The sequence below is a fragment of the Rhinoderma darwinii genome, chromosome 1 (assembly GCF_050947455.1).
Source record: "Rhinoderma darwinii isolate aRhiDar2 chromosome 1, aRhiDar2.hap1, whole genome shotgun sequence".
Lineage (NCBI taxonomy): Eukaryota > Metazoa > Chordata > Amphibia > Anura > Rhinodermatidae > Rhinoderma > Rhinoderma darwinii.
Window position 1 is genome coordinate 61,730,973 of NC_134687.1, and position 26,789 is coordinate 61,757,761.

Genomic DNA, 26,789 nt, shown 5'->3' on the forward strand with positions numbered 1-26,789 from the left:
CCATAAAAAATGAAAAAAAAGTGGAACTGATTTTGACCCCATACACAAAACACTAAAATTTTTAGACATTACTGCTGTTAAAAATAGGAAACATACAATATAGTTCTGCTTTTAGAGAAAAAGTAGAATGATCCAGCGCTGAGTCCAGTCAGTAATTTAAAAAGGAATCGATGTTCCCATCTTTATTGGGGTGAATGTATAAAATAATGTAGAGACGCAATCCCAAAGAATAGTGAGTAGGCAGTAGTGCCCTAGCCTACGCGTTTCGAGCAGCTCCTGTGCTCTTAATCATGGCAGAGAAATGTGAGGACATTGTCCGTCCTGTCTGCTTAATAAGCGTAACTAATGATTACGTAAAAAGACAGGTGAGAAGTTAACCCTGGTCTGTAATTACCACCTCAGGTGTAACACAGCATGTATAGAAACTGCGTGTATAAGTATGATTCAAGAGGTGTATATCATATAAAGACCGAATAGCGACTATATCTGAGCAGTCTAATCAAATTGTACTTGAGTGTGCAGTATCGTATGTTTTTATTGATCCAATTAATAGGCAAGACAGTTATGTCCTCACAGTTCCCACAAAGTATATCACAGTTGTTATAAATTCAATATACAAAAAAGCCAGCACAAATTAACCATTTGGTTAAACATATGTTACATCTCCAAACAATTGTGCAAACTTTCCACATATGCATAGTGTGAATAACGGGATGAAACGAAAAAGTGAATTAAAACAAAACGGGAGAATAGTTCTCGATATATTAAAAATGTGTGAATTGATTATCACATATATGATAGGAATAACGAAATTTATTCTTGGAATGGAGGAAATGCCTATAAACGCGGAACCAAATCCATCCTAAAGAAACGGAATAAATCATACCAACTCAATTCAAGTATTCATAGAGTCAGTTTCAGTTCGACTGAACCAGAAACAACGGATGGAGCAGAAGGGGACTCGGATCAAGAAATAGCACAAGGAGGCCGTATACATAAATCACATCATGGTAACAAACGAGATCCTCCAAAAAACGGGGGAAGAGGGGGGGCAGGAAGCACCGATCGAATGGATTACATTCAACCCAGACGACTGAGGGATCGCAGGTGAATTTAGACGTGATCAATCTATCATCTGCACCGCTCTCCACTATCCAACTCAAGGTGCTATCACGAGGACTTAACTTTGTGCCCAATTTAAACTTTGATGTCTTCTCCACTCTGCTCGACATTAATAAATTTATCCGAAATCTTACGGTCAAGAGACATTTTCTAACAACAGAGGCAAATATGGATGAACAAACAGTCGAGCCCGTTGCTTATAGCAACCCGTATAGATTGCTCATGTTTCAGGAACAGTTGGCATTAACATGTCTTGAAGATCTTGCAGATGGGACAACACAGAAATTAAACAACAGTCAGATACCCGAATTCATCACGAAAAATCCTAGGTTTTATCCAATTCAGTCCCGAACGGATTCCATGGACACTTTTCAATTAATCATGGAGAGAGAATTGCATAAGATTAAGAATCAAACAGGATTTGATGAAACTCTGCATAATTTATCGATTGCAGAGAAACAGGCAATCAAATCCCTGAAAGAAAATGAGAACATTGTAATTCGCATGGCGGACAAGGGAGGATCCATTACCATCATGGACAGGGCTATGTACATGGAACAGATTCTTTTGTTATTGGATGACGTTGATACGTATGCAAAGTTGTCTTATAATCCCACTAATGATTTTTCCACTTTATTGAGGGATCTATTGGATGAGGGCATATACCATGGTCTAATTAATAAGAAACAGTATGACTATCTTAATGTAGAATTCCCAGTGATACCCATAATGCACGCATTGCCCAAAACACACAAGGGCATTATTCCGCCCCCAATGCGGCCCATAATATCGGGGATAGGGTCTCTAACTGAGAGAATCTCAGAGTGGCTTGATTGCCACTTACAGCCATTGGTTCTAAGGGTGCCCGGACACTTGAGGGACACGAAAGACGTACTTTCCATCTTTCACAACAAAATTTGGAACATAGACCACACATGGCTGAGTTGTGATGTGGTCTCTCTTTACACGAGTATTCCACATCCAATCGCTATTAAAGCTCTCATTCACCATCTTCATAAGTATAGTGGATATGACCCTGTCTTGCAAAATTTCATAGTTAAGATAACTAGTTTCTTGTTGGCACACAATTATTTCAACTTTGCAGGCACCTTCTATCTCCAAAGGAGGGGGGTATCTATGGGGGCCAAGTTTTCTCCTTCCTTGGCCAATCTGGTTATGTCCTGGTGGGAGGAACACACTTTATTTTCTCCATCTAACCCATTTGCGGGCCATGTCCACTGGTATGGCAGATACATCGACGACCTCCTAATCATTTGGGAGGGCGATGTGTCTGCCATACCGGATTTCATGGCCTTCATGAATGATAATGACTCAAATCTCAGGTTCACACATGTCACCAACGATACAACCATCAACTTTCTAGACATCAAGTTTGTCTCAAAGATAGGTTTCAAAGTGTGTACTGAGATTTATCATAAACCTATATCAGGGAATACGCTGCTACACGCCACCAGTTGCCATCCTAGACACACCATTTCAGCAATACCTGTAGGAGAACTGACCAGAGCCAAGAGAAACTGTAGCACACAATCAGCATATATTAAAGAGGAATCCAGAATCTGTCGTAGACTCTCAGCAAGGGGGTACAGAAATTGGACATTAGAAAGGGCCAAAACTATTGTCAAAAATAAGGACAGAGACCGTCTTCTGTCCATAGAACATAATACAGACAATATACGTTCCAGTACGATGCATACCAACATACCAACCTTAGTACTCCAATACAGTAACCAATTTGACCTTATCAGGAATATGGTACTCAAATATATTCCGGTGCTATATGATGATGTCAAATTGGAAGAGGTACTAAAGAGGGGCTGCCGTGTTGTATCACGGAGACCTCCTACCCTTGGGAACATGTTAGCCCCGTCGTTATTGCCAACTAGCTTCCCCAAGCCTACATGGTTAAACCACAAGGGGTATTTTAAATGCGGAACACACCCGTGCAAAGTTTGCAATTTTTCTAAAATAACTAAAGAGTTCTCAAATTCCTCATACAATATTTACTTTCCTATCAAATCATACATCAATTGTAACAGCGATAATGTAGTTTATGTCATCGAATGTACTAGTTGTAAATTAAAATATGTGGGGTGTACTACAAGAAAATTTAAATTACGAGTTCTGGAACACCTAAGTTACATCAGGAACCCCAACCTTTTGAACATCTCAAATATTTCCAGACATTTCATCTCACAACATAATCGTTGCATTAACTCATTTAGCTGTTACGCAATAGAAAAAGTTAGGGGGACCATAAGAGGTGGTAATATCAAACAACGCCTGTTAACAAGGGAGGCATTTTGGATATATAACTTGGATACACGATTTCCACGAGGTCTGAATATCAAGAGGGAACTGATGTTTCATTATTGAAATAATACATTATATACAAGCGGCTACAATTCTTAGTTCCCCTAGGATATATAGGTATCAACACATTTTTTCAACTATATGGTGTTTTCTATGAGGATATGATCTATCCAGATCTATCATTGTTTTCAATATCAATAGTGGACATATAACGTTGTCCAAAAAATTTTTTTTTCATAATCCTATATAGGTTACTAGAACATATTATATATATCTGTACCTCTAAATTAATTCCATCTACTATGGATAGTTACAAATGAACACAATATGCAAGCTCTATTAATTACTAATATATCTGATCTATATATATATGTACCTATAAATTAATTCCATCAACTAACGGATAGTAATAAACAAATACAAATATGAGAGCCCAATTAGTTACAAATATATCTGATTTATCGGTAGACAGTATTATACTGTTCACTTTTGAGTTTATGTACAACAATTGCGGATTATGCATAATAATTGAAAATGTACGTATTAATGAGATCTTAACAAAAAACTCAGTTATCAAATATGTTATGTCGGATTATCTTGTTTAGTACTATTCATAATTCTATTTTCAATTTCATCAGAGCTATATAGTATCATATTTCTTTTTTGGAAACAAAAATTGCAGCCGCATTGTATTCAGCACCATATCATTTGGACAGCGACATCGGCTGTACTAACTTTCAATCTCTATGAGGAGTTTTTCTCTTTACTGAAATACACTGTAGTTGCAACATTTTCAGTACTATATCCCTTGGACAGCACCACCGATAGTTACAACTAATTCCCGAAACAGATATATATAGCTATTTCTTTCAAATGTCGGTTATATTATATCATTATGATTTGCATTTATTTTAGATATACCACCTGGAACTATGCAATCATGGCAGTAAACTCAAATAATCAATAGGGTTTTGGTAGGAGCTATTATCTATTTGACTATTAAATAAGTTAATATTGCCACTATCGGGTATATTTTCTGTTTACATTTATGATGAAACACAGGTGTACATTATATTCCTATTTAGATTTGAGTTTAATAAAGGCTCTTCTTTCAAGATAAAACGCATATGTACATTACACCTCTATTCAGACACTAGTTCAATGTAGGCTGTATTTAAGATATAACGCATGTATACATTATGTCCCCATTCAGATCTTACTCCCATGTAGGTTTTTTAACCATTTCTAATTAAATATACACTTAACTGAACAAGATTCTCCAAATTTTTTTGAAATGAATTTAAAAAAAAATTTTATTTTTTTTTTTTTTTTTTATTATAAATAAATTAGCAACTCCTACATTTATCTAGCGCATTCAACGCTACTTAGGTCATATATGTGATAATCAATTCACACATTTTTAATATATCGAGAACTATTCTCCCGTTTTGTTTTAATTCACTTTTTCGTTTCATCCCGTTATTCACACTATGCATATGTGGAAAGTTTGCACAATTGTTTGGAGATGTAACATATGTTTAACCAAATGGTTAATTTGTGCTGGCTTTTTTGTATATTGAATTTATAACAACTGTGATATACTTTGTGGGAACTGTGAGGACATAACTGTCTTGCCTATTAATTGGATCAATAAAAACATACGATACTGCACACTCAAGTACAATTTGATTAGACTGCTCAGATATAGTCGCTATTCGGTCTTTATATGATATACACCTCTTGAATCATACTTATACACGCAGTTTCTATACATGCTGTGTTACACCTGAGGTGGTAATTACAGACCAGGGTTAACTTCTCACCTGTCTTTTTACGTAATCATTAGTTACGCTTATTAAGCAGACAGGACGGACAATGTCCTCACATTTCTCTGCCATGATTAAGAGCACAGGAGCTGCTCGAAACGCGTAGGCTAGGGCACTACTGCCTACTCACTATTCTTTGGGATTGCGTCTCTACATTATTTTATACATTCACCCCAATAAAGATGGGAACATCGATTCCTTTTTAAATTACTGACTGGACTCAGCGCTGGATCATTCTACTTTTTCTCTATTGCAATTGCCGCCAGCCGTAGCGGAGATCCGAGTGAGGAGTCAGGAGACGCAACAAGCTGGTGAGCTGGAGGTTTCCTCCCTTTACTATTTAGTTCTGCTTTTATTGTGGCCATTAGTTTCAAACTTCAGACATGTTACATTACACACATCACACATCACACAGATATCTCATCACATCACACATGTCACATTACACACATCACACAGATGTCACATCACACCCGTTCACATTACACTCCCCCCGTTCTGACCCACATTAGTCACTGCAATATAGCCGGCTGCTCCGTTTTCTTCACTCTTCCAATGAAAATTTACACCTGTATTTAAATTGTTCTTTCTCACATCATCTTACTTGTAACCACCTGTAATCACCTGCTTTGTCCTTTTCACATGCAGACATCCTTCTTACAGCTTGCCAGCCTCTTCAACAATTTTTTTACAGTGTGTTATTTTGCCTTCACATACTTTACAATTAAAGCCCCAGCTCCTTTTGCTCATTCTAATGTTGGCCGGGACCAGTGCCCCAAAGCATCTTTGTCCAACTTCCTCCTGACCCCATGGTCGGAGAGCAGTAGGGTGATTTCCGGTAAATCTCCCACCTCCAGGCAAACAGGCCACGTTTGCCGACAGATATCTCAGACCAGTCTATCTCCTAGACTGTCTTACCAATACGATATCAAAAGTCGTTCCTCCAGACATTCTAGCAGTAGGATCCTCTGATCCCTCACTGTATTGAACATCGAGAACAGACAAAATGCTGCCAATCAACAATTACAAGAGCAAATTCTTCAACACAATTGACATTAATGAACCTCCATTGATTCAAGCAGGAGTTGGTCACATTCATTTATGCAGAACACTTGCTGCCGGGGTGTGTCTTTTGGTTCATACAGCCTGTGATGTAGCATATATCCCAAACTCTTTCCTCTAGCACTTTGCAATGGTTTCACATGCAAATTATATTTGGTAACATATATATTATCCTCCCCGCTCAGCCGTTCACTCTGTGGGTTGTAGTTTAGGGGGCTGTTATGTATGTTGGTGATGATTTCTTTAGGGGCTCTGGGTCTGAGCCAATACCAATGTCCTTCACTGTAATTACTAGTACGACACAGGTGGCACCTGGGGTAAGTGTCAGGGTCATTCATTGAATACAGGATGTTATATTACAACGGTATTCAATCCAGCGGTCTGATGTTATTCTACTACAGACTTAATTACTTGGATGTTATTTTACATCAATGTGTATATGCCGGATTATCACATGTGCTAGAAATCAGTCTGTACTGATTCCCACCTTATGCCAGTCTGGCAATGCATACAACTGGTTTATGGACCCTTACACACAATATCACTGTCTGGCAATGAGTTAGGAAAATATAAATTATTTCTAATACAGTATTCAAAGTTTTCCCTGTTGCACTGGGTAATGGTATTGAGTGCAAATTCAATATAGACACAATTGCTTCTCCTTGCACTGGATTCTACATTATCAGGACTTAACCATTGAAGCCCCTGTGGTACTACAGGATATTACTCACAACTATCCAACTTTCCTCTCACCTACAAACAGTCAGTACCTCCCGACTATAATCCCAGACAAACGGGTAACAGAACAACTATTAATCCTCAACAATTTTACACAACTAAATAACAAATTACGCTACAACAGAGCAGCAAGCAGAAGTTTTGTTTTTTCCTCACAGTCCAGACTACAATCTTTTCATTTCAAATACTTCACATGTGAGTTACGACTTCTCTCCACTATGCGCTACGTCACTGCATTCCAAAGGCGGAGGTCTTACACTTCTCACAATGGTTAACAATGTAATTGCTGGCAAAAATTCTCTCATGTCTTTCATATCAACAGTTTAAGATCACATACACACCTGCAATCCTTCATCACACAAAAAGCTTCAACATACCTTTTTTGGATCCATCTTTCAACCCACTTCTGACTAAGGAGGCCTCGTCCAGAAGATGTGACGTCTGACAGCTAGATTCCAAGGCTTACGCAATACATGTGTGAATGGTGTACGAATAAGCTCCTTACCTACCGCGGTTTTTTGTAATTCACATATGCAAAGCCAGACCTCTCCAGTGACAGCTTATCAGACGTGCAATCTCCCGGGTTTAACGGCACCATTACTGTCGTGGAAATCCATCGCTCAAAATATATTAGACTGAAATTTATACGAGTCCAAACAGACTCTCAAGGCCAGACCCCATTAGTCAGTATCCTAATTAGGATATTTCACGGATATATATCGAGAGAGGAGAAGAAAACACACAGACATGCTGATATGTTCAAAAATACTCCTCTGAAGGATTTATTACCAAACTACTCAAACTGTTAAACTGAAATTCAGAAGGGGTGTAGGCTTGAGGTTAACCAATCAGAGACAATGTGACAATATTTGTTATTCAGTAAAAAGCATACAATAAAATACATCCCAGATACATCATTATAATTCTTCACACATTAGGTTTGCAGGTGGCCTTATCTCTTTTGGACAGAATATTCTCGTGGAGATGGGGGGGAGACCTCCCTTCTTACTCCCTGTCCATTCTCTACGAACTTCGCATGGGAACCAAGGTCAAAGATAAAACATACGAAATCAACATTACTTGTATTAAAGGAACAATGACTTTTCTATTCACTACAAAAGAACCAAGATGGGAACTCCAGACAAGATGGCTGCTGCATGAAACGAAATCATTTAAAAATTATTAGAATCACTTTCACGTAATACATATCTTAGTAATTCGGCATCCTGCTTGATAATTCACAATGTAATTTCATACAGAGAATATAAGCAAATAAATCATCCTTCACAATACTGAGCCCCAATGGGCACAGGGACCGATGCATACAGGGACAGGGACTGATAATCTCTGTACAGCGCTGCGGAAAATGTTGGCTCTATATAAACAAATAATAATAAACTGGAAAACTTTTTGCAGCTGTAAAAATGTGTTTCAGGAAAAGGAAAAACAGGAATTCAACGGATGCTGCCTTCACAGTGTGTATAAAAGTAAAAACTTATTTATTGCATATACCACGTGTTTCGAGACTACTCCGATCTCTTCATCAGATAAATAAAAACTGGGTCTTAAGACAGGGTTTTTAAACTGGATGTCCAGCAATCAAACCAGAAATTACACATTTTTATTGCCCGCAATTGATACCGGAAAATTAGGCAGCATGACTATTGCAACAATGTGACTTTTGAAAATTACATGTAACCATCACAGAATTTAAAATGCAATTAAAATAAACAAACAGAGAGACCAATATGTGTCAATGTTTATAATCATAAAGGAATTCTGAAATGCAGCATCTCACCACTCGAGGAGGGATGAAAAACAGGACTGGATTAACCCCTGACATTGTTTCAAGAATGCGCTGCTCACAACCAACACATAGAACATAATTTCAGCTATCTGGTAATCTCAATTGTTTCGTTCAACCCCTCAGGGGACAAAGTGCACAGTTTGAAATCCAAAACGATTCTCTATTAATTAAATGCTGATAGCAATTTTGGATATGATCTGGAATATGTTCCAGTATAGATAACTTCAGATTAAAGCAATATTTATTATGCAAAAGGACAAAATGACTCGATACACTATGGTCCATCACTGTGTTTCTAATATTATACCGATGTTTGTTTATCCTAGCACACACAGATTGAACTGTACGACCTACATATTAGAGGTTACAGATACATTCTAATAAAAAAAAAACAACTACACATGACGCAGAGCAATTGTAAGAACCTTTTAATTGGAATATTTCCCCAAAGATGTTGGATTAGAATTGCTTGTAGCCATGATCTACCAAAGGTCAACACAAGCACCTCTTGGTCCCACACCTATATGAACTCACCAGGCTTGGCAATAATAATGATGAGTGACCAAAAATCAGATTATTTTGGAATTTACATTTCATACATCTAAGGGCCAACACTTTTATCTCGGGGCCAACAAATTTCTCAAGTTTTTTTGCTCTGAGAAAGGTAATACCTGGTTTCTTAGGCAGAATACCCTTAAGGGCTGGTCTCCCTCGGAAAGCCAAGTCTATAAGTCCGTACACCGCTCAACCAGCTTTCCGAGGAAAGCGGAGACGAGCCGACCAAAAACGAATTTGTACCAGGGCCGCACTGTCCATAAGGCGAGATGAGCATCTAGCCTCAGGTGGTGGCCTGCTGCCTCATTGAAAGGCGCTGATTGGCAGGGCAAAATCCCTTGCCATTTAGCGCCTTTTAATGACGCAAGTGGCTTGATGACGTAATCGCTTGCGTCGTTCAGACCCAGCAGACCTGCATTGCAAGAGGATGGAGGGGGAACGGGATCAGGTGAGTATGTAAAGTTTTTTTTCTGTTAGTGTGCGGGGCTATACGTGGGGGGCTATATGTGGGGCACTATATACATGGAGAGCTATATGTGGGGAACTATCTACAATGGGATATATGTGGACACTATCTACAGAGGGGGCTATATGTGGGGCACTATCTACAGGGGGGCTATATGTGGGCACTATGTACAGGGGGGGCAATATCTGGGGCACTATCTACTAGGAGCCATATGTGGGGTACTATCTACAGGGGCTATATGTGGGGCACTATCTACAGTGGGATCTATGTAGGGCACTATCTACAGGGGGCTCTATGGGGGACACTATCCACAGGGGCTCTATGGGGGCAGTATCTACAGGGGAACTATAGGGGGCACTATGTATGTGGAGCACTGTCTACAGAGGGCTCTATGTGGTGCACTGTCCACAGGGGCCTCTATAACAACACTGTCCACAGGGGGCTCTATGTGGGGCTCTGTCTACAAGGGGCTCTATGTGGGGCACTGTCTACAGGGGGTTCTAAGTGGGGCACTGTCTTCAGGGGGCTCTATAGGGGCACTATCTACAGGGGGCTCGCTGTGTGCGTGTGTGTGCGCGCGTGCGTGTGTGTGTGTGTGTGTGTGTGTGTGTGTGTGTGTGTCACAGTGTATGGTGCTATTGTAATCAGGGACACAGTGTATGGTGCTATTAAAATCAGGCACACAGTGTGTGGTGCTATTATATTTATAGGTGCAGTGTATGGTGCTATTATATTTAGGTGTGTAGTGTGTGGCACCATGAGAATTTTATCTTCGTTTATGAGAGCAGAAATGTTTGAAAAGTGATAAGCTGAAGAAATCTGAGCAGCAAACTGCATAAATGTGCTGTGGCCAGGAGAAGTCATCATATAAGTCTGGACCAGATGGAGAAGAAAAGAGAAAAAGAACAATTATAATCTGAGAAGACGTCATCTGTGAGTCACTTAATCTAAATGTTTATTCTGTGAAACAGCTACTCCCAGCATATCCTTACCATTTTTTGTGTCATTCTGGGAGCTGAAGTTTTAAGCTGTACAACACTATATGGCAGGGGTTGCACTAAACTGAGCTGTATTTGTGCTGGTGCTGTATTTATGTACTGAGCTTGGTTGTGCTGTCGTATTTATGTACTGAGCTTGTTTCTGTTGCTGTATATATGTACTGATCTTGGTTCTGGTGTTGTATTTATGAACTGAGTTTGGTTTTGGTGTTATATTTATGTACTGAGCTTGGTTCTGCTGCTAAATATATGTACTGAGCTTGGTTCTGGTACTGTATATATGTATGAGCTTGGTTCTCGAGCTGTAATTATTTATAATATAAATAAATATAAATATATTTATAATAACAAAATTGCAGGGCAGATGGGATTGTTTTCAATTAATTGTATATTTAATGGGAACCTGTTAGGTCGTTTTAACCCATTGAACTGCCACCATGCGGTAATACATGACCTGACAATATTTCCATACTTTCCCTTGTATGTTTTTTTTAGATGCAGCAAAATGTATGAAATCCATTTTTAAAACAGCGCACACTATATGCTAATTACTCATTAAATGGTCATAGGGCGGTGCCGCTCTCCTGAAGAGTCACATAGTCCTGCCTCCAAACCCACCTTTCCATGCTTGAGTGGCATCCCCCTGGATGTTATACATCACTACCAGTCTCCTCCAACTTTCTCGGATGCGCCATTGCCCTGTACTACTTGGGCACGCACCGTGCAGCGAGGTGTACTCTGCCTGGCTTCATCGCTGCACCGCACATGCCAGGGGAGTACAAGGCAATGGTGCATCCACAAGAGTTGGAGGCGGCAGCTAGAGATGTAGAACAGCGAGGGGGATGTCAATCAAGACCTGAGGGTGCAATTTTAATTTTCGCCTCAGGCGGTAGAAAAGCTTGAATCAGCCCTGAGTGGCACAGTGCTGACCTAAGTGCTTTTGCCGCTTTGTTTTAGTGATCGTGGAAGTTGCAGCGCTCAGAACCCCACTTATCAAAATTTCAGGCATGTCAATATGACATGTCAAAAGTTTTATGAAAGTTTAGTTTAAACTTTAATACTAAGAGGAGTATGAAGCTATAGCATGACATCTTCCTATGGCTGATCATAAGTTTAATTCAGAATTGATCACAGTAAACACAACAAAACTGACAAAAAGAGATCTTCACATTGCACACACTACCAGTATCAATAATTATTAGTTGACCTCGTATACAGTGGCGTACATGGTTTGTCTACATAGGACAATCTACTTATTCACAAGGTGAACAGATGTTGGATTATACACAACATACTTTTAAGTTTGCCGTTTTCTCAGACACTAGTAGCCTGTTGGAGGATTTGTACAGCACAGTGTCACTACTGTCATACTCAGCCTAAGGCCTCATGCACACGACCGTATTTTTTCACACCCGTAAATACTGGCGTAAATACGGGTCCGGTGTCACACGTATTCCACCCGTTTTGCACCAGTATTTACGAACCCGTGCTCGTAAATATGGGTCCGGTGTCACACGTATTCCACCCGTATTTACGAGCACGTTTTTGGCAGCAAAATTGCACTGCACTAATCGGCAGCCCCTTCTCTCTATCAGTGCAGGATAGAGAGAAGGGACAGCCTTTTCTGTAATAAAAGTTAAAGAAATTCATACTTACCCGGCCGTTGTCTTGGTGACGCGTCCCTCTCTTCACATCCAGCCCGACATCCCTGGATGACGCGGCAGTCCATGTGACCGCTGCAGCCTGTGATTGACCTGTGATTGGCTGCAGCGGTCACATGGCCTGAAACGTCATCCAGGACGTCGGCCCGGATGTCGAGAGGGACGCGTCACCAAGGCAACGGGCGGGAGACCGGACTGGAGAAGCAGGAAGTTGTCGGTAAGTATGAACGTCTTTTATTTTTATTTTTTACAGGATAGGGGATACATGTCTTTTGTTTATGGCAGAGCGGGGAGATACCTCCCCGCTCTGCCATAGTTTTCATTGTAGTCCCGGCGGTAGTTACGCCACTGGGCTGTGGCCTGCAGACCGGGTAGTCCCCTGACCTCGCCTCACCTCGCAACGCTCCCGTAATCACGGGTGAACACACGGAGCCACCCATGATTACGGGAGCCCCATAGACTTCTATGGGATGCCCGTGCCGTTATTACGGCATGAAATAGGGCATGTTCTATCTTTTTTAACGGCACGGGTACCTTCCCGTGAGCAAACGGGAAGGTACCCGTGGCTAACAGAAGCCTATGAGCCCGTTATTGCGGGTCGTAATAACGACCCGCAATAACGGGTGTTTTTACGGTCGTGTGCATGAGGCCTTAGCCTAATATAATTAACTCAAATGCATGAAATACTAAACAGCTCTTTGAATATCTCAATTGATTTACATGATCCTCGCTGTGGATGAGCGTGTGCATCCAATGTTGTCTATTAAGTTACCTCTACCAAGGTCTAAGTCACATATATTACATTAATTCTGATGTCTTACTTTAGAAACCTGGATAAACCGTCTATACGACATTTACCATAAAACATAAACATTGGAGAGCCAGAAAAGGGCTAAGAACAGACACAACATTTATTAACTCCTTCCTGCCACAGCCACTTTTGGACTTCCTGACAGAGCCCCATTTTTTTAAATCTGACGTGTCACTTTATGTGGTAATAACTTTGGAATGCTTTCACCTATCCAAGTGATTCTGAGATTGTTTTCTCGTGACACATTGTACTTTATGTCAGCGGTAAAATTTGGTACATAAATTCATTGCTTATTTGTGAAAAACATTTTTCAAAATTTAAATGTATCTGCTTGTAAAACAGATGGTAATACCACGCCAAATAGTTACTAATTAACATTTCCCATAAGTCTACTTTATGTTTGCATCATTTTTTTTTACGTTATTTTATTTTTCTAGGACGTTACAAGGCTTATAAGTTTAGCAGCAATGTCTCACATTTTCATAAAAATTTACAAAACCTATTTTTATGGACCAGCTCAGTTCTGAAGTGGCTTTGGAGGGCCTTATATATTAGAAACTCCCCATAAATCACCCCATTTTAAAAACTGCACCCCTCATAACAGCATTTAGAAATTTTCTTAACCCTTTAAGTGTTTCACGGGAATTAAAGCAAAGTTAAGGTGGGATTTAACAATTTCATTTTTATTTTTTTTTTGCAGAAATTCATTTTAATCCATTCTTTCTGCAACACAGCAAGTGTAAACAGAAAAACACAACTCAATATTTATTTCCCAGATTCTGCAGTTTTTAGAAATATCCCACATTTGGCCCTAGTGTCTAATGTACTGAAACAAAAGCCCCAGAAGCAAAGGAGCACCTAGTGGATTTTGGGACCTTCTTTTTAATAGAACATATTTTTGGCACCTTGTCAGGTTAGAACAGGTCTTGTGGTGCCAAAACAAAGGAAACACCCCAAAAAAGACCCAATTTTGGAAAATACACCCCACAAGGAATTAATCTTAACTTGTAATGAGCATTTTAACCCCACAGGTGTTTCATAGATTTTATTAGAATTGGGCAGTGAAAATAATTTTTTTTACCAATAAGACGTGGCTTTAACTCAAAATTTTTCGTTTTCTCAACAAATAAAGGAGAAAAAGCACCAAAACATTTGCAAAGCAACTTCTCCAGGGTACAAAAATGCCCTATACGTGGTCATAAACTGCTGTTTGTATACCTGGCAGAGCTTAGAAGGGAAGGAGCATCATATGGTTTTGGAGCACAGAGTTTGCTGGATTGATTCCTGAGCGCCATGTTGCATTTACAGAGCCCCTGAGGTACGAGTACAGTGAAAACTCCTAAAAGGTGACTTCATGTGGTAAGCTACACCCCTCGAGGAATTAATCTAGCTGTAAAGTGAGCATTTTGACACCACAGGTTTTTGCTGAATTTATTGGAATTAAGACATGAAAATAACAAAAATAAAAAAATTCCAATAAAATGTAGTTCTAGCTCAAAATTTTTCATTTTCACAAGGATTATAGGAGAAAAAGCACCTTAAGCATTTTCTCCCAAGTACAGCAATACACCATGCGTGGTTGCAAACTGCTGTTTTAGCAGACGACAGCACTCTTTTTAGCGCATATTTTGCTGAATTGGTTTTTGGGAGCCATGTCGCATCTGCAGAGCTTCCTGAAGTACCAGTACAGTAGAAATTACCCAGATGTGACCCCATTTTTGAGACTATACCCCCCAAGGAATTAAATTAAGGGTGAGCATTTTGACCCCACATGTGTTTTATAGATTTTACTAGCTTTTATACCCAGCGTTGCTCTGGAGGTTGACTTACGGTATGGATAGTGTAAAAGCTCACTATTTAAATACCTCTCAGTATGAATTTAATTGCTACCTCTCGATATGAATTTAATTGCTAGAGAGTGTAAATAATGTTATTGGAAGCATAAAAGAAATTAAATGAAGCAATATATTCATTACCGATTTAGGCCTCATGCACACGAATGTAAAAACGAACGTATTCAAGGGGCGGAAGACTTCTATTGGCCTCGGGTACCTTCCTGTTTGCTTACGGGAAGGTGCCCGGGCCGTTGAAAAATATAGAACATGTCCTATTTCAGGCCGTAATTACGGAACGGGCAGGCCCATATAAGGCTTCATGCACACTTCAGTCTTTTTCTTCAGGGTGCTAGCCGTTTTTCAGACGGCTGGCACCCTGACCTATTAATTTCAATGGGGCCATGCACACTTCAGGTTTTTTTACGGTCCCGTTGCTCCGTTCCGACAAAAGTAGAGCATGTCCTACTTTGGTCTGAGATTCCGTGACCGTGAGGCCCATGCAAGTCAATGGGGCCGTCAAAAAAACTGAAGGCACACGGAAAGCATCCGTGTGCCGTCCGTGTGTGACGGAGGCGTTGCCTAGCAACGGCCGGGCAGGCATAGGTACACATAGAGACAGATACTGCACTGCACTAATCGGCAGCCCCTTCTCTCTGTCAGCACTGATAGAGAGAAGTGGCTGCTGATCAGTGCTGGAATGCAGCGATATTAAGAAAAATAAGTTCATACGTACCCCGGCCGTTGTCTTGGTGACGCGTCCCTCTTATGACATCCAGTTCAACCTCCCTGGATGACGCGGCAGTCCATTTGACCGCTGCAGCCTGTGATTGGCTGCAGCGGTCACATGGTCTGAAACGTCATCTCAGGAGGCCGGACTTGAGGAAGAAGCACGCAAGTAGGGAGTTCTGGGTAAGTAGTAACTTTTTTTTTGTTGCAGATTTTTTTAATGAACCATTAATCTATATTGTGACCGCCGCACATGTTATTCCCTGTCCAGTGGTATTCTCTGTCCAGGGTGCTGAAAGAGTTAAGGGGCTGCACTGATCAGCAGTAACTCTTTCAGCACCCTGGACAGTGAGTACCGCTGGACAGGGAATAGCTTGTGCGGCGCTCACAATATCGTGTACATAGTGTGAACGGGTTTCAGTTTCCTCTCGAAAACTGAAACACGGAAGTGTACACGGACTACACACAGGAAGCACACGGTTCCAATCACGGACACACGGATCCGTGAAAAACGCAGGGAAAATGGTGATGGAAGTGTGCATGAGGCCTAAGTCTATGAGGCTCCTGTTATTACGGATGGCTACGTGTGTGCACCCGTAATTACGGGAGCGTTGCTAGGCGACGTCAGGGGATAGTCACTGTCCAGGATGCTGAAAGTGTTAACTGATCGGCAGTAACTCTTTCAGCACCTGGAAGTTAACTTACCCAGAATTCCTGCTTCTTCCTCCAGTCCGGCCTCCCGGGATGACATTTCATCCCATGTGACCGCTGCAGCCAATCACAGGCCAATCACAGGCTGCAGCGGTCACATGGACTGCTTTTAAACCAATGAAAAATCGGGCTTCAAACAAACTTTCCAAAACATATATTAGATTAGAAGAGGGCTGTGAAAATTTAAACTACATTTTTTCCAATAATATCGTTTTAGCTCAACATTTTTTATTTTTACAAGGAATACAGGAGAAAAGGCACCACAAAGTGTGTTACGCTATTTCTCCCGAGTTAGGCAATACCCTATATGTGGTTATCAATTGCTATTTGGACACACAGCAAGGCCCTAAAGGGAAGGAGCGCAATTTGGCTTTTAGAGTGGAGATTTTACAAGATTATTTTTCGGACACCATGTTGCATTGGGCTGAGGTACCAGTACAGTGGAAACCACCAAAAAATGTCCCCATTTTGGAAACTACATCACTCAAGGAATTCATCTAGAGGTGTAGTGAGTATTTTGATCCCACAGGTGTTTTGCAGAAATTAGTACACAATAGTTGTTGCAGATTGAAAATTGCCATTTTCACACAGATATGCCATTTTAGTGACCAATGTGTTGTGCCCAGCTTGTACCACTGGAGACACACAGGGCATGAATTGTTAAGCGGGTTCTCGAGAGTAGAGTAATACCCCATATGTGGTTATAATCTGCTGTTTGGGCACACTGCCAGGCTGAGAAGGACCACCATTTGGCTTTTGGAGCACAGACTTTGCTTTGTAGTAGTTTTGTTTAGGGTTCTACTGGTGTTTCAGATTATAATGTTGAGCGCATATGTAAGCTGGGTGGAGTACATCAGGGCATAATAGCGTGATGTAATAATGGGGTAAATGAATAATAAAATGAATAATCCATGGATTGGTGTGGTACGCTTTGAACCACTTCTTTTTGCACATGCCAGATTTTTTGGAGCAGGTGTCACACTGATAAATGGTAACCTTTCTTATACCCTTTTTGTACTACACTCCAGACTTTTTTTGGGGTCCTTCCCTTGTTTACAGTTTGGGGAACTTTGCTGAGAAAGTGTTGCCCTTCTACAGTAATGCAGCCTTACTTTCAACAGAGGTGATGATATTTTTGGGGCAAACGTGCTTAAAACGGAAGGATTGTTCCCAACTGACCTGCACATCAGGAGAGCAAGTCAGCGTTATACAATGCCATCTGTACGATGTGCACGGCCAGCTTTATGTACAATGGGACACGGCTATGTGGTAAATCTGGGGTATTGTACAATATATCTGCTCTCCGATATTGCCTTATCTTTGACTTCTTCACTAGCCCTATAAGCAGCACAAGGCCCTAAAATTTTCTCATCTTCACTGCATCTAACGGGCCCACCTGTGGGGTCTAGCAAATGATGATGTGGGGTTTTTGGTGATAAACTACTAGACCTAAAAAATTTGTCTGGGCCATCATTTTGCATCATTGCGTTCCCAGAGTCATAACGTTTTATTTTTCCATTGAGGGTGCTGTGTGAGGGCTTGGTTTTTGTGGAACGAGCGGTTATCTTTATTGGTTCCACATTTTGGGTTACATGCAATTTTTTTGATCACTTTGTATTCAATTTTTTGGGAGGCGAGCAGACCAAAAAACAGCAATCTTGGCACTGTTTTTTGTTTTTTGTTTTTTTACAGCATTCACCGTGCAAATTTCTATATATTTTATTACGTTTTACTACTTTCCCACAATTTTTTCAAAAAAATCATGTTTTAGTGTCGCCATTTTCTGAGAGCCATAACTTTTTTATTTTTCAGTTGATAGAGCTGAGGGAGAACTTTTTTTATGTGATGAACTGTAGTTGTTTTTTTTGGTACTATATTGGGATACTTGCGACTTTTTGATCACTTTTTATTTATTTATTTTTAGACACGGTGAGCAAAATATGAAATTTTGTCATCGTTTTTTAATTTTATTTTTGATGGTCTTCACCGTGTGGGAAAAATAACATGATATTTTTATATTTCAAGCTGTTACAAACATGGCGATAACTATTAACTTTTATTTATTTAGTTTCCTAAAACATTTTTTTCAACCTTTTTAACTTTTTTTTTTTACACTTTCTTTTTTACTCTTGAAGGTCTGATCCTCTGATCCCCTGTACAGACAACAGTTAGTCTGGCAGGACCTAATAGGCTTCCATACATTGTCAACCAGAAGGCCAATGACGGGCTTTCTGGTTGCAATAGCAACCATTGTCACCCCCCAATCGCCGAAGTTGTGGGGCCTAATGTGGTACAGAGGGAGCCCCCTCCCTATGTCAACAACTTTGATGTCGCAGTCGCTATTCTAAGGGGCACCTAAGGGGTTATATGGTAGTGATCGGAGTTGACTGTATATTACAGCCGACACCCGCTGAAGATGGCGCTATAGCTACACCGCTGGATAGAATTGGATGCATTGTCTCAGCAGACAGTATCATACATGATAGGCTTAGATACATGGCCCCAGCAGACCGTACACACATGATAGGCTTAGACAGTGGCGTAGCTATACGGGTCGCAGCGTTCGCAATTGCGACCAGGCCCCGAAGCCTGACAATATCAATGAAAAGTTACTATAGTAACTGGGGCCTATGTAATAAACTACACGGGCCCCCGTTACTATAGTAACTGACAGTACTTACCTTCCTCATTCCGGAGCACATTACGTAACAACGCTATGCACTGCACACAACATCCTGACCCTGGATGACTCCCGGGACCCCCGCCAATCAGCTGTTTTGAAGGGGGTGCAGTGCTTGTACGAGCGCTACTTCTCTTTCATTCCGGTCACTTTCTCACACTGGGATTCGCCGACACGGACGTGTGAGCGATTCACAGTGTGAGCAAGTAAGGGAAATGAAGGGGAATCAGCTAATTGGCGGGGGTCCTGGGAGTCGGACCCCGACCCATCAGCTACTGATGGCCTATCCGGAGGATAGGCCATCAATATTTAGGGACTAGCCAACCCCTTTTAAGCCTACTATGTAGTCGGCTCAGATACGGGGCCCCAACAGACAGTAATCTTATACTGTATAAGATTATTGTCTGCTGAACCCAATATCTAAGCCTACCTCGTGGTAGTCTTAGATACAGGGTCCAACAAAAAGTATCACACATGCACATGGGCCCTGTATGCTTACCATATGTGTTAGGCTGTGTTCACATCACCGTTGCCCTTCCGTTGAGGGGTTCCGTCTGAGGTTTCTGTCGGGTAACCCCTCAACGGAAAGGCAAACTGAAACCTCAGCTTCCATGACTGAAATGTTGCTAAAGGTTTCCATTTATCACTGTTGTGACCGGGTTCCGTTGTTCTTGATGCAACCAATAGCGCAGTCGACTGCGCTATTGCACTAAGATGGGAAGGAAGAAGTATGTATCGTTACTATAGTAACAGGGGCCTGGGTATTTTATTACAACCTCGGGGGCCTGATGGTTGTCATGGCAGCACAGGGGCCTAATGAAGGCCCCCAGGTCTGCCTTCTGTCTGCCTGTGCTAAGCCGTGCCTCCGGCAGGGCTTAGCAGGAGCCTGTAAAAATTACCATATACTGCAATACATTTGTATTGCAGTCTATTGTACCAGTTCAAGTCCCTTGGGTGAACTAATAAAATGTGTAAACAAAAGTTAGATAAATTTTCAGGAGTGTAAAAAAAATAAAACAAATATTAAAATTCCAATAAAAACCCCTTTTCTCATTTTTCCCCAAGCACAATGTAAAAAACAAAACAAAATTGGTATCGCTGCATCCGTAAAAGTCCAAACCATTACATATACCATTAGTTAACTCGTATGGTGAAAGGTGTAAAAAAAAAAATTTCAAACACCAGAATCGTTGCTTTTTGGTCACCTTAGCGCTAAAGAAAAAATTAAATAAAAAGTGACCAAAAAAACATGCAAATAAAAACTACAGCTCGTCTCGCAAAAAATAAGCCCTCACACTGCTGAATCAATGAAAAAATATAAAAGTTATGGCTCTGAGAATATGGTGAAACAGAACAAAGAAAATTTAACAAATAGTTTTTTATTATTTTCTGTTGTCTTAAACATGGGTGCGTCTTATAGTCAGGTACCTCTTATAATCCTAAAAATACGGTAATTGCCATCTAGTCCATACTGTTCTACTCACCTTATTACCTGTCTCTTTTTGATATGATGATTATTTATAATTAGTAAAGATATAATATTATTGCTGTATATGTTTAGGCTTTTTATCCTTCCAGTTTGTTTTTAAGTTTCGAGGTATTTATGTACTGAGCCTGGTTTTGGTGCTGTATTTATGTACTATACTTTGTTCTGGTGCTGTATTTATGTATTGAGCTTGGTTCTGTATGTATGTACTGAGCTTATTTCTGGTGCTGTATATAGGTACTGAGCTTGGTTTTGGTGCTGTATACATGTATGAGCTTTGTTCTGGTGCTGTATACATGTACTGAGCTTTGTTTTGGTGCTGTATTTATGTACTGAGCTTTGTTCTGGTGCTGTATATACGTACTGAGCTCAGTTCTGGTGTGGTATATATGTACTCAGCTTCGTTCTGGTGCTGTATATATGTACTGAGCTTGGTTCTGGTGCTGTATTTATGTACTGAGCTTAGTTCTGGTGTTTTATTTATGTACTGAGCTTTGTTCTGGTGCTGTATTTATGTACTGAGCTTTATTCTGGTATTGTATTTATGTACTGAGCTTGGTTCTGATGCTGTATGTATGTACGGAGCTTGGTTCTGGTGTTGTATTTATGTACTGGTCTTGGTTCTGGTGTTGTATTTATGTACTGAGCTTATTTCTGATATAACCCCTGAAGAAGCGATACGCGAAACGCGCGTTGGGGCACCACTTTACTCACTGGGTCATACCACTACACCACTGATTATGGGTAAGCATTGAACTATGACTGTTTCAAGCTGTAATTAAAAACCAGGGCACTCTTTACGTCTATTTGATAGGAAGTGTGATTACCTACATCCTACTTTCACTTTCCTTCTGCTTTTTTTTTTCTTCTATTTATGTTTACTCACATGAGTTTGTTCTTAAGAGTGATCCCATTATATCATATATTACTTGTATTTGAACTTTTATTTTTTCATGCATTACCTGTATCCAATTTTTATCTAAATGTACATCCATTTATGATCCAGTTAAAACATTGTATTGGATACTTTGGACTTCTTTTGTTCTCTAGTTTATATATTATTGTTTGAAGTCCGTATCTCCGAAAAATTGCAGGTGGTTGAGATTTTATATCCCACCCTATATTTTTTTGTGTCCTGTGAGACTTCTTTTGTTTAATTATTTCTGGTATTGTAGTTATGTACTGAGCTTGGTTCGGGTACTGTATATATGTATGAGGTTTGTTCTGATGCTGTATTTATGTACTGAGCTTTGTTCTGGTACTGTATATATGTATGAGCTTGGTTTTGGTGCTGTATTTATGTACTGAGCTTTGTTCTGGTGCTGTATATACTGTATGTACCGAGCAGGGTTTTGGTTCAAACGGACCAAAATGGGGTAATGTGTCGTGGATTGTACCATTAGACACAATGTCACTATAGGTGAAATTAATCTCTAAGCTTTGCATCTTATCTTTGAATATATTGACGTGAATTCAGTTTTAAAATTTTTTGTTTTTCCTCCCTGCTTTCCAAAGGCCATAACTTTTTATTTCTCCGTCGAAATAGCCGTATGAGGGCTTGTTTTTTTTGCGGGACAAGTTGTAGTTTATCATGGCACCATTTATTGTACTGCATAATGTACTGGGAAGCTGAAAAATATTTGTGGGGTGAAATGGGAAAAAAACAACGATTATGCCATGAGCTGTACTTTTCACCGATAAAATTTTGGGGTATATGTGACTTTTTGATCACTTTTTATTTATTTTTGTTGGAGAGCTAAGGTGACCAAAAAACATAAATTTGCGTGTTTTTTAATATTTTATTTACAGCGTTCACCGAGCGGGTTGAGCAACACTGTATTGTGATAGTTTCTGCCTTTTACGGACATGGCGATACCAGTTCATGTTAACTTCTATTTTAGTTAACATTACTTTATGGGAAAAGGTTTTTTGTTTTTTTTTTACTTTTAATACTTTTTTTGTAAACATAAAAACCCCCTTTATTTAACTGTTTTTTATTTTTTTTATTAGTCTCCTAGAAGACTTGAACCAGCGATCGTAGGATCGCTTGCATGATATGCTGCAATAGTAATGTATTGCAGTATATCGTGATACAGACATTCTCCTTTGAAGCTCTGCTAGAGCTTCGAAGATGGCAGACCTGGGGGCCTTTATTAGGCCCCCAAGCTGCCATAACAACCATTGTAAACGGCTGATTGCGCCACGGGCGGGCGCGAGCGTTTGTTTGAGGGGGTGCCCCCTGACTCTAACAATTTAAAGTGTAGCTAAATGTTTGACCAACTTCTGACATTCCATAGAGACTAGTCAGAAGTTTGAATTGGTGGGTTTCCGAGCACTGAAACCCCCACCAATCTCTAGAACGAAGCAGCTGAAGTGCTTGTGTGAGCGATTAGCTGCTTCGTGTCTGTTCGGCTTTTTCCGGAAAGCCGATGTATCGGTGTACGGGCTCATAGACTTTCTATTGAGTCCGTACACAGATACATTTATTTCCGGAAATAGCCGAACAGACACGAAGCGGCTAATCGCTCACACAAGCACTTCAGCTGCTTCGTTCTAGGGATTGGTGGGGGTTTCAGTGCTCGGAAACCCACCAATTCAAACTTCTGACATGTCACTATGTCAGAAGTTTGTCAAACGTTTAGCTACATTTTAAATGCCGCGGTCACGATGGACCGCAGCATTTAATATGTTAAACGGGCGGAATCATAGTGAACTTTGATTTCGCCCGCTGGAGTGAGGGGTCGGCTGTGTAACACAGCCGTCACCCGCCGAGAATGGAGCGCGCTCCATATTTCCCCTTGGCGACATTTCAGAAATAGTATGTTATATGTTGCCAAGGGGTTCATTCATTTTTCTATATTATTAGTGTGTACGCACATGATCTATACCACATTCGAGAAACCGAACGGAACTGTGTGATTGAAGGAGGATCCATTTAGCAGCTTGAACGCAGGATTAAATTTTTTGTGGATATGTTTATTTTAATGATAGAATTATGTTTTACGTATGGGGTTGGGTAATCGTTTTGGGAAAATAATTATATCACTATAATTTAGAATTTGGGAATATCAGCAAATTGAATATGGTTCATCACTGGTTATCACATACATGCTATATATATATATATATATATATATATATATATATATATATATATACACCAGTAGAAAAACGGCAGCACACTAATTCAATGTACAAGTTCCAGTAATGAAGGGTGCCAGCTGATAGTCCCGATCCAAAGACCATACGCATATCCAAGAAGAAAATTCAGCAGCACTCCAATGATCAAGGTGAAAAAAAGGTGAAATTTATTGTGCCAACATGGCAATGCAACGTTTCCGTCTCACCTTGGGACCTTTCTCAAGCATAGTGATACATACAAATTCAGTGATTTATATAGTGTGTATCCAATCAGTGTCGTCAATCTCATTAAAATAATGAGGTTGATATATACATCTCAAAACAACGTGATACAAACAAAGAAAGAGTATCGAAGTGACATAAATCGATACATATAGTGAAAACAATACGTTGATGTTAAAAACAACATAAAACATACATTTCTCATGCAAGAAAATACAAAATTCCATAAATCGCAATATTCACCAGCTGGGTGAAATTCGGAGACTGCACGACCACTTAACCAATCAGAACGCAGGTATTGTTGTTAGACGTATAACACTTGTCATTCACAGCCCGTATCTGTCCGGCTCCACTGCGCATGCGTCGGATCAGTCCGGACCGGATATGACGTCTCGCTATAGTAACTAGGATACCGATCGTTAGTAAACAGAGTCCTCTCAGCATTCAGTTTGGTCGATCAGTATAACCCGGAAATGACATATCGCTTCAAGAGTTAAACATATCGATCCTCCGAAAAGACCATTGCATATAATACAGGTAGGAAATATAAATCAAATAAGAATATTGCTCATCTTGTCTTTACACAGCACCTACAGGGTAAATATACCCATATGTTATACCTACATGGAAATAGGCAATTTACCGCACATCATAATTAGAGTGTCAAAAGCTCATTCATGGTAATATATAAGTAAATAAACCAATAGAATCCACACGAGGAAGACGGGATCCCGATCACATTCCGTGTACGGCGGTCTCCGTCATTCAGGTTCGTGGAAAGAAACGCACACAACATCGTGTACGCGGTCCCAACCATATCGCCTATAACACGTGTATCGGACTCACAATATTTTAAAAATAATAAAAAAATAATAAAAATAAAAAAGAGAAAAGATGTGCCGTAAATACAACCCAGCCATGGGAAAGGAAGAAACTAATAAAATATCAAATATGCTGAGAAACAGACACCTTGAGCAAGAGAACACTTCAACCAACTTTCCATCGCAGATATAGCTAATATTGGTTTATCATAATATCAATAAAGTCGATCTGAAGTGGTCCTGCAGTCCCATGTTTATCTACAATAGAAGAATTTTTTTATTAAAAATATGTCAGGTTCATGTATCACACATTTTCTTTTTAAAGAGGAGAACATCACCAGAAGTCAAGACACAACAGAAGGTAACGGTCTCAGGGAGCAACTCTAGATACATTAAATTCAACGTTAAGACCATTAGGTCGCAAGGAATTCAATTGGAAGATCCATTTAAGTTCACATTTATGTAGTATCCTATGTCGATCACCACCCTTATAGGATAAAGGGATATGGTCAAGGATCATAAATTTCAGATCCTTTTCAGTATGGCCATGATCAGTGAAATGTTTTGCAACAGGTAAGTCACATTTCTTTTTTCTTATTGAGTACCGATGGTTATTCAACCTCGTTTTAAAATCACATGTAGTTTCCCCTACATACAATAAATGGCAGGGGCACCAAAGTACATAAATAACCCAGTCTGTATCACAGGTTACATGATGTTTAATCTTAAATAACTTATGTGTCACAGGATGATCAAAAATATTACCCCTCTGCATAAGATTGCAATTGATGCATCTATGGCATGGGAAATTTCCTGGTCTTAAAGACTTTAATAACGCTTGTGTCCCTTTTAGCTGTTGTTCACCAACTCTGGTTCTGACAAGATTGTCCCGTAGATTCTTAGATCTACGGTAAGACATTAAGGGCGAGTTGTTTAGTTCACAGATATGGTTATAGCTATTTTTGATGATAGGCCAATGTCTATTCAAAATGCTGGATACACTGCCGCTCAACACATTATATGTAGATATGAATGGTAATCTTTTGCTTTTAATGTGCTTACACGGTTTAGTCAATGTTTCCCTCGGGATACTCTTGATCTTCATTTTGTGAGTATATAATAAATGTTTAGGGTATCCCCTTTGTGCAAAATTAGAAATCATGAGGTCTAGGGACGTATCTAAATCATTCGGATCATCCACAATCCGTTTTGCTCTCATCATCTGACTCAATGGCAAAGACCGTATCATGTTCTTAGGATGACAGCTCTCAAATTGTAAAAGGGTATTACGATCTGTATCCTTCGTATATAACCTAGTGGTTAAGACATTGTCCCTCAGTATTACATTGACATCCAAAAACTGTACCTTTTCATTGGAATAGGTCATAGTAAATCGGATATTATGATCAATCTGATTAAGGAACTGATGAAAAGACTCCAAATTTGCTACAGTATCCGTCCAGATGAGGAAGACATCGTCTATGTATCTCCACCACCCCAGTACATGGGTGAAGTGGTGGGACACATAGACGCATGCCTCCTCCATCATGTCCATGAAAATATTGGCGTAGGTGGGGGCCATATTGGACCCCATCGCCATCCCCTTTAATTGAATGTAAAATTTATCATCGAACATGAAGTAATTATTAGTCAAAATAAGTTCTAGGAGAGACATGATGAATTCCCTACACGGGATATCATAATCAGAATCCATTAGTCTCCGTCTCACTGCCTCCATACCTCTATCATGTCCTATAGAGGTATAGAGGGAGACAACATCAAAAGAC

General features: G+C 40.0%; 1 protein-coding gene across 1 annotated transcript in view; it reads left to right on the forward strand.

The window, feature by feature from the left end:
• The first annotated feature begins 290 nt into the window (after window positions 1–290).
• Window positions 291–26,789, forward strand: part of LOC142760597 (uncharacterized) — a 50,832-nt gene continuing 24,333 nt past the window's right edge. Inside the window, exons 1-2 of the mRNA XM_075864080.1 lie at window positions 291–365; window positions 1,165–1,827. Of these exons, the coding sequence (XP_075720195.1) occupies window positions 291–365; window positions 1,165–1,827 (738 nt within the window). The remainder of the gene's footprint in view (window positions 366–1,164; window positions 1,828–26,789) is intronic.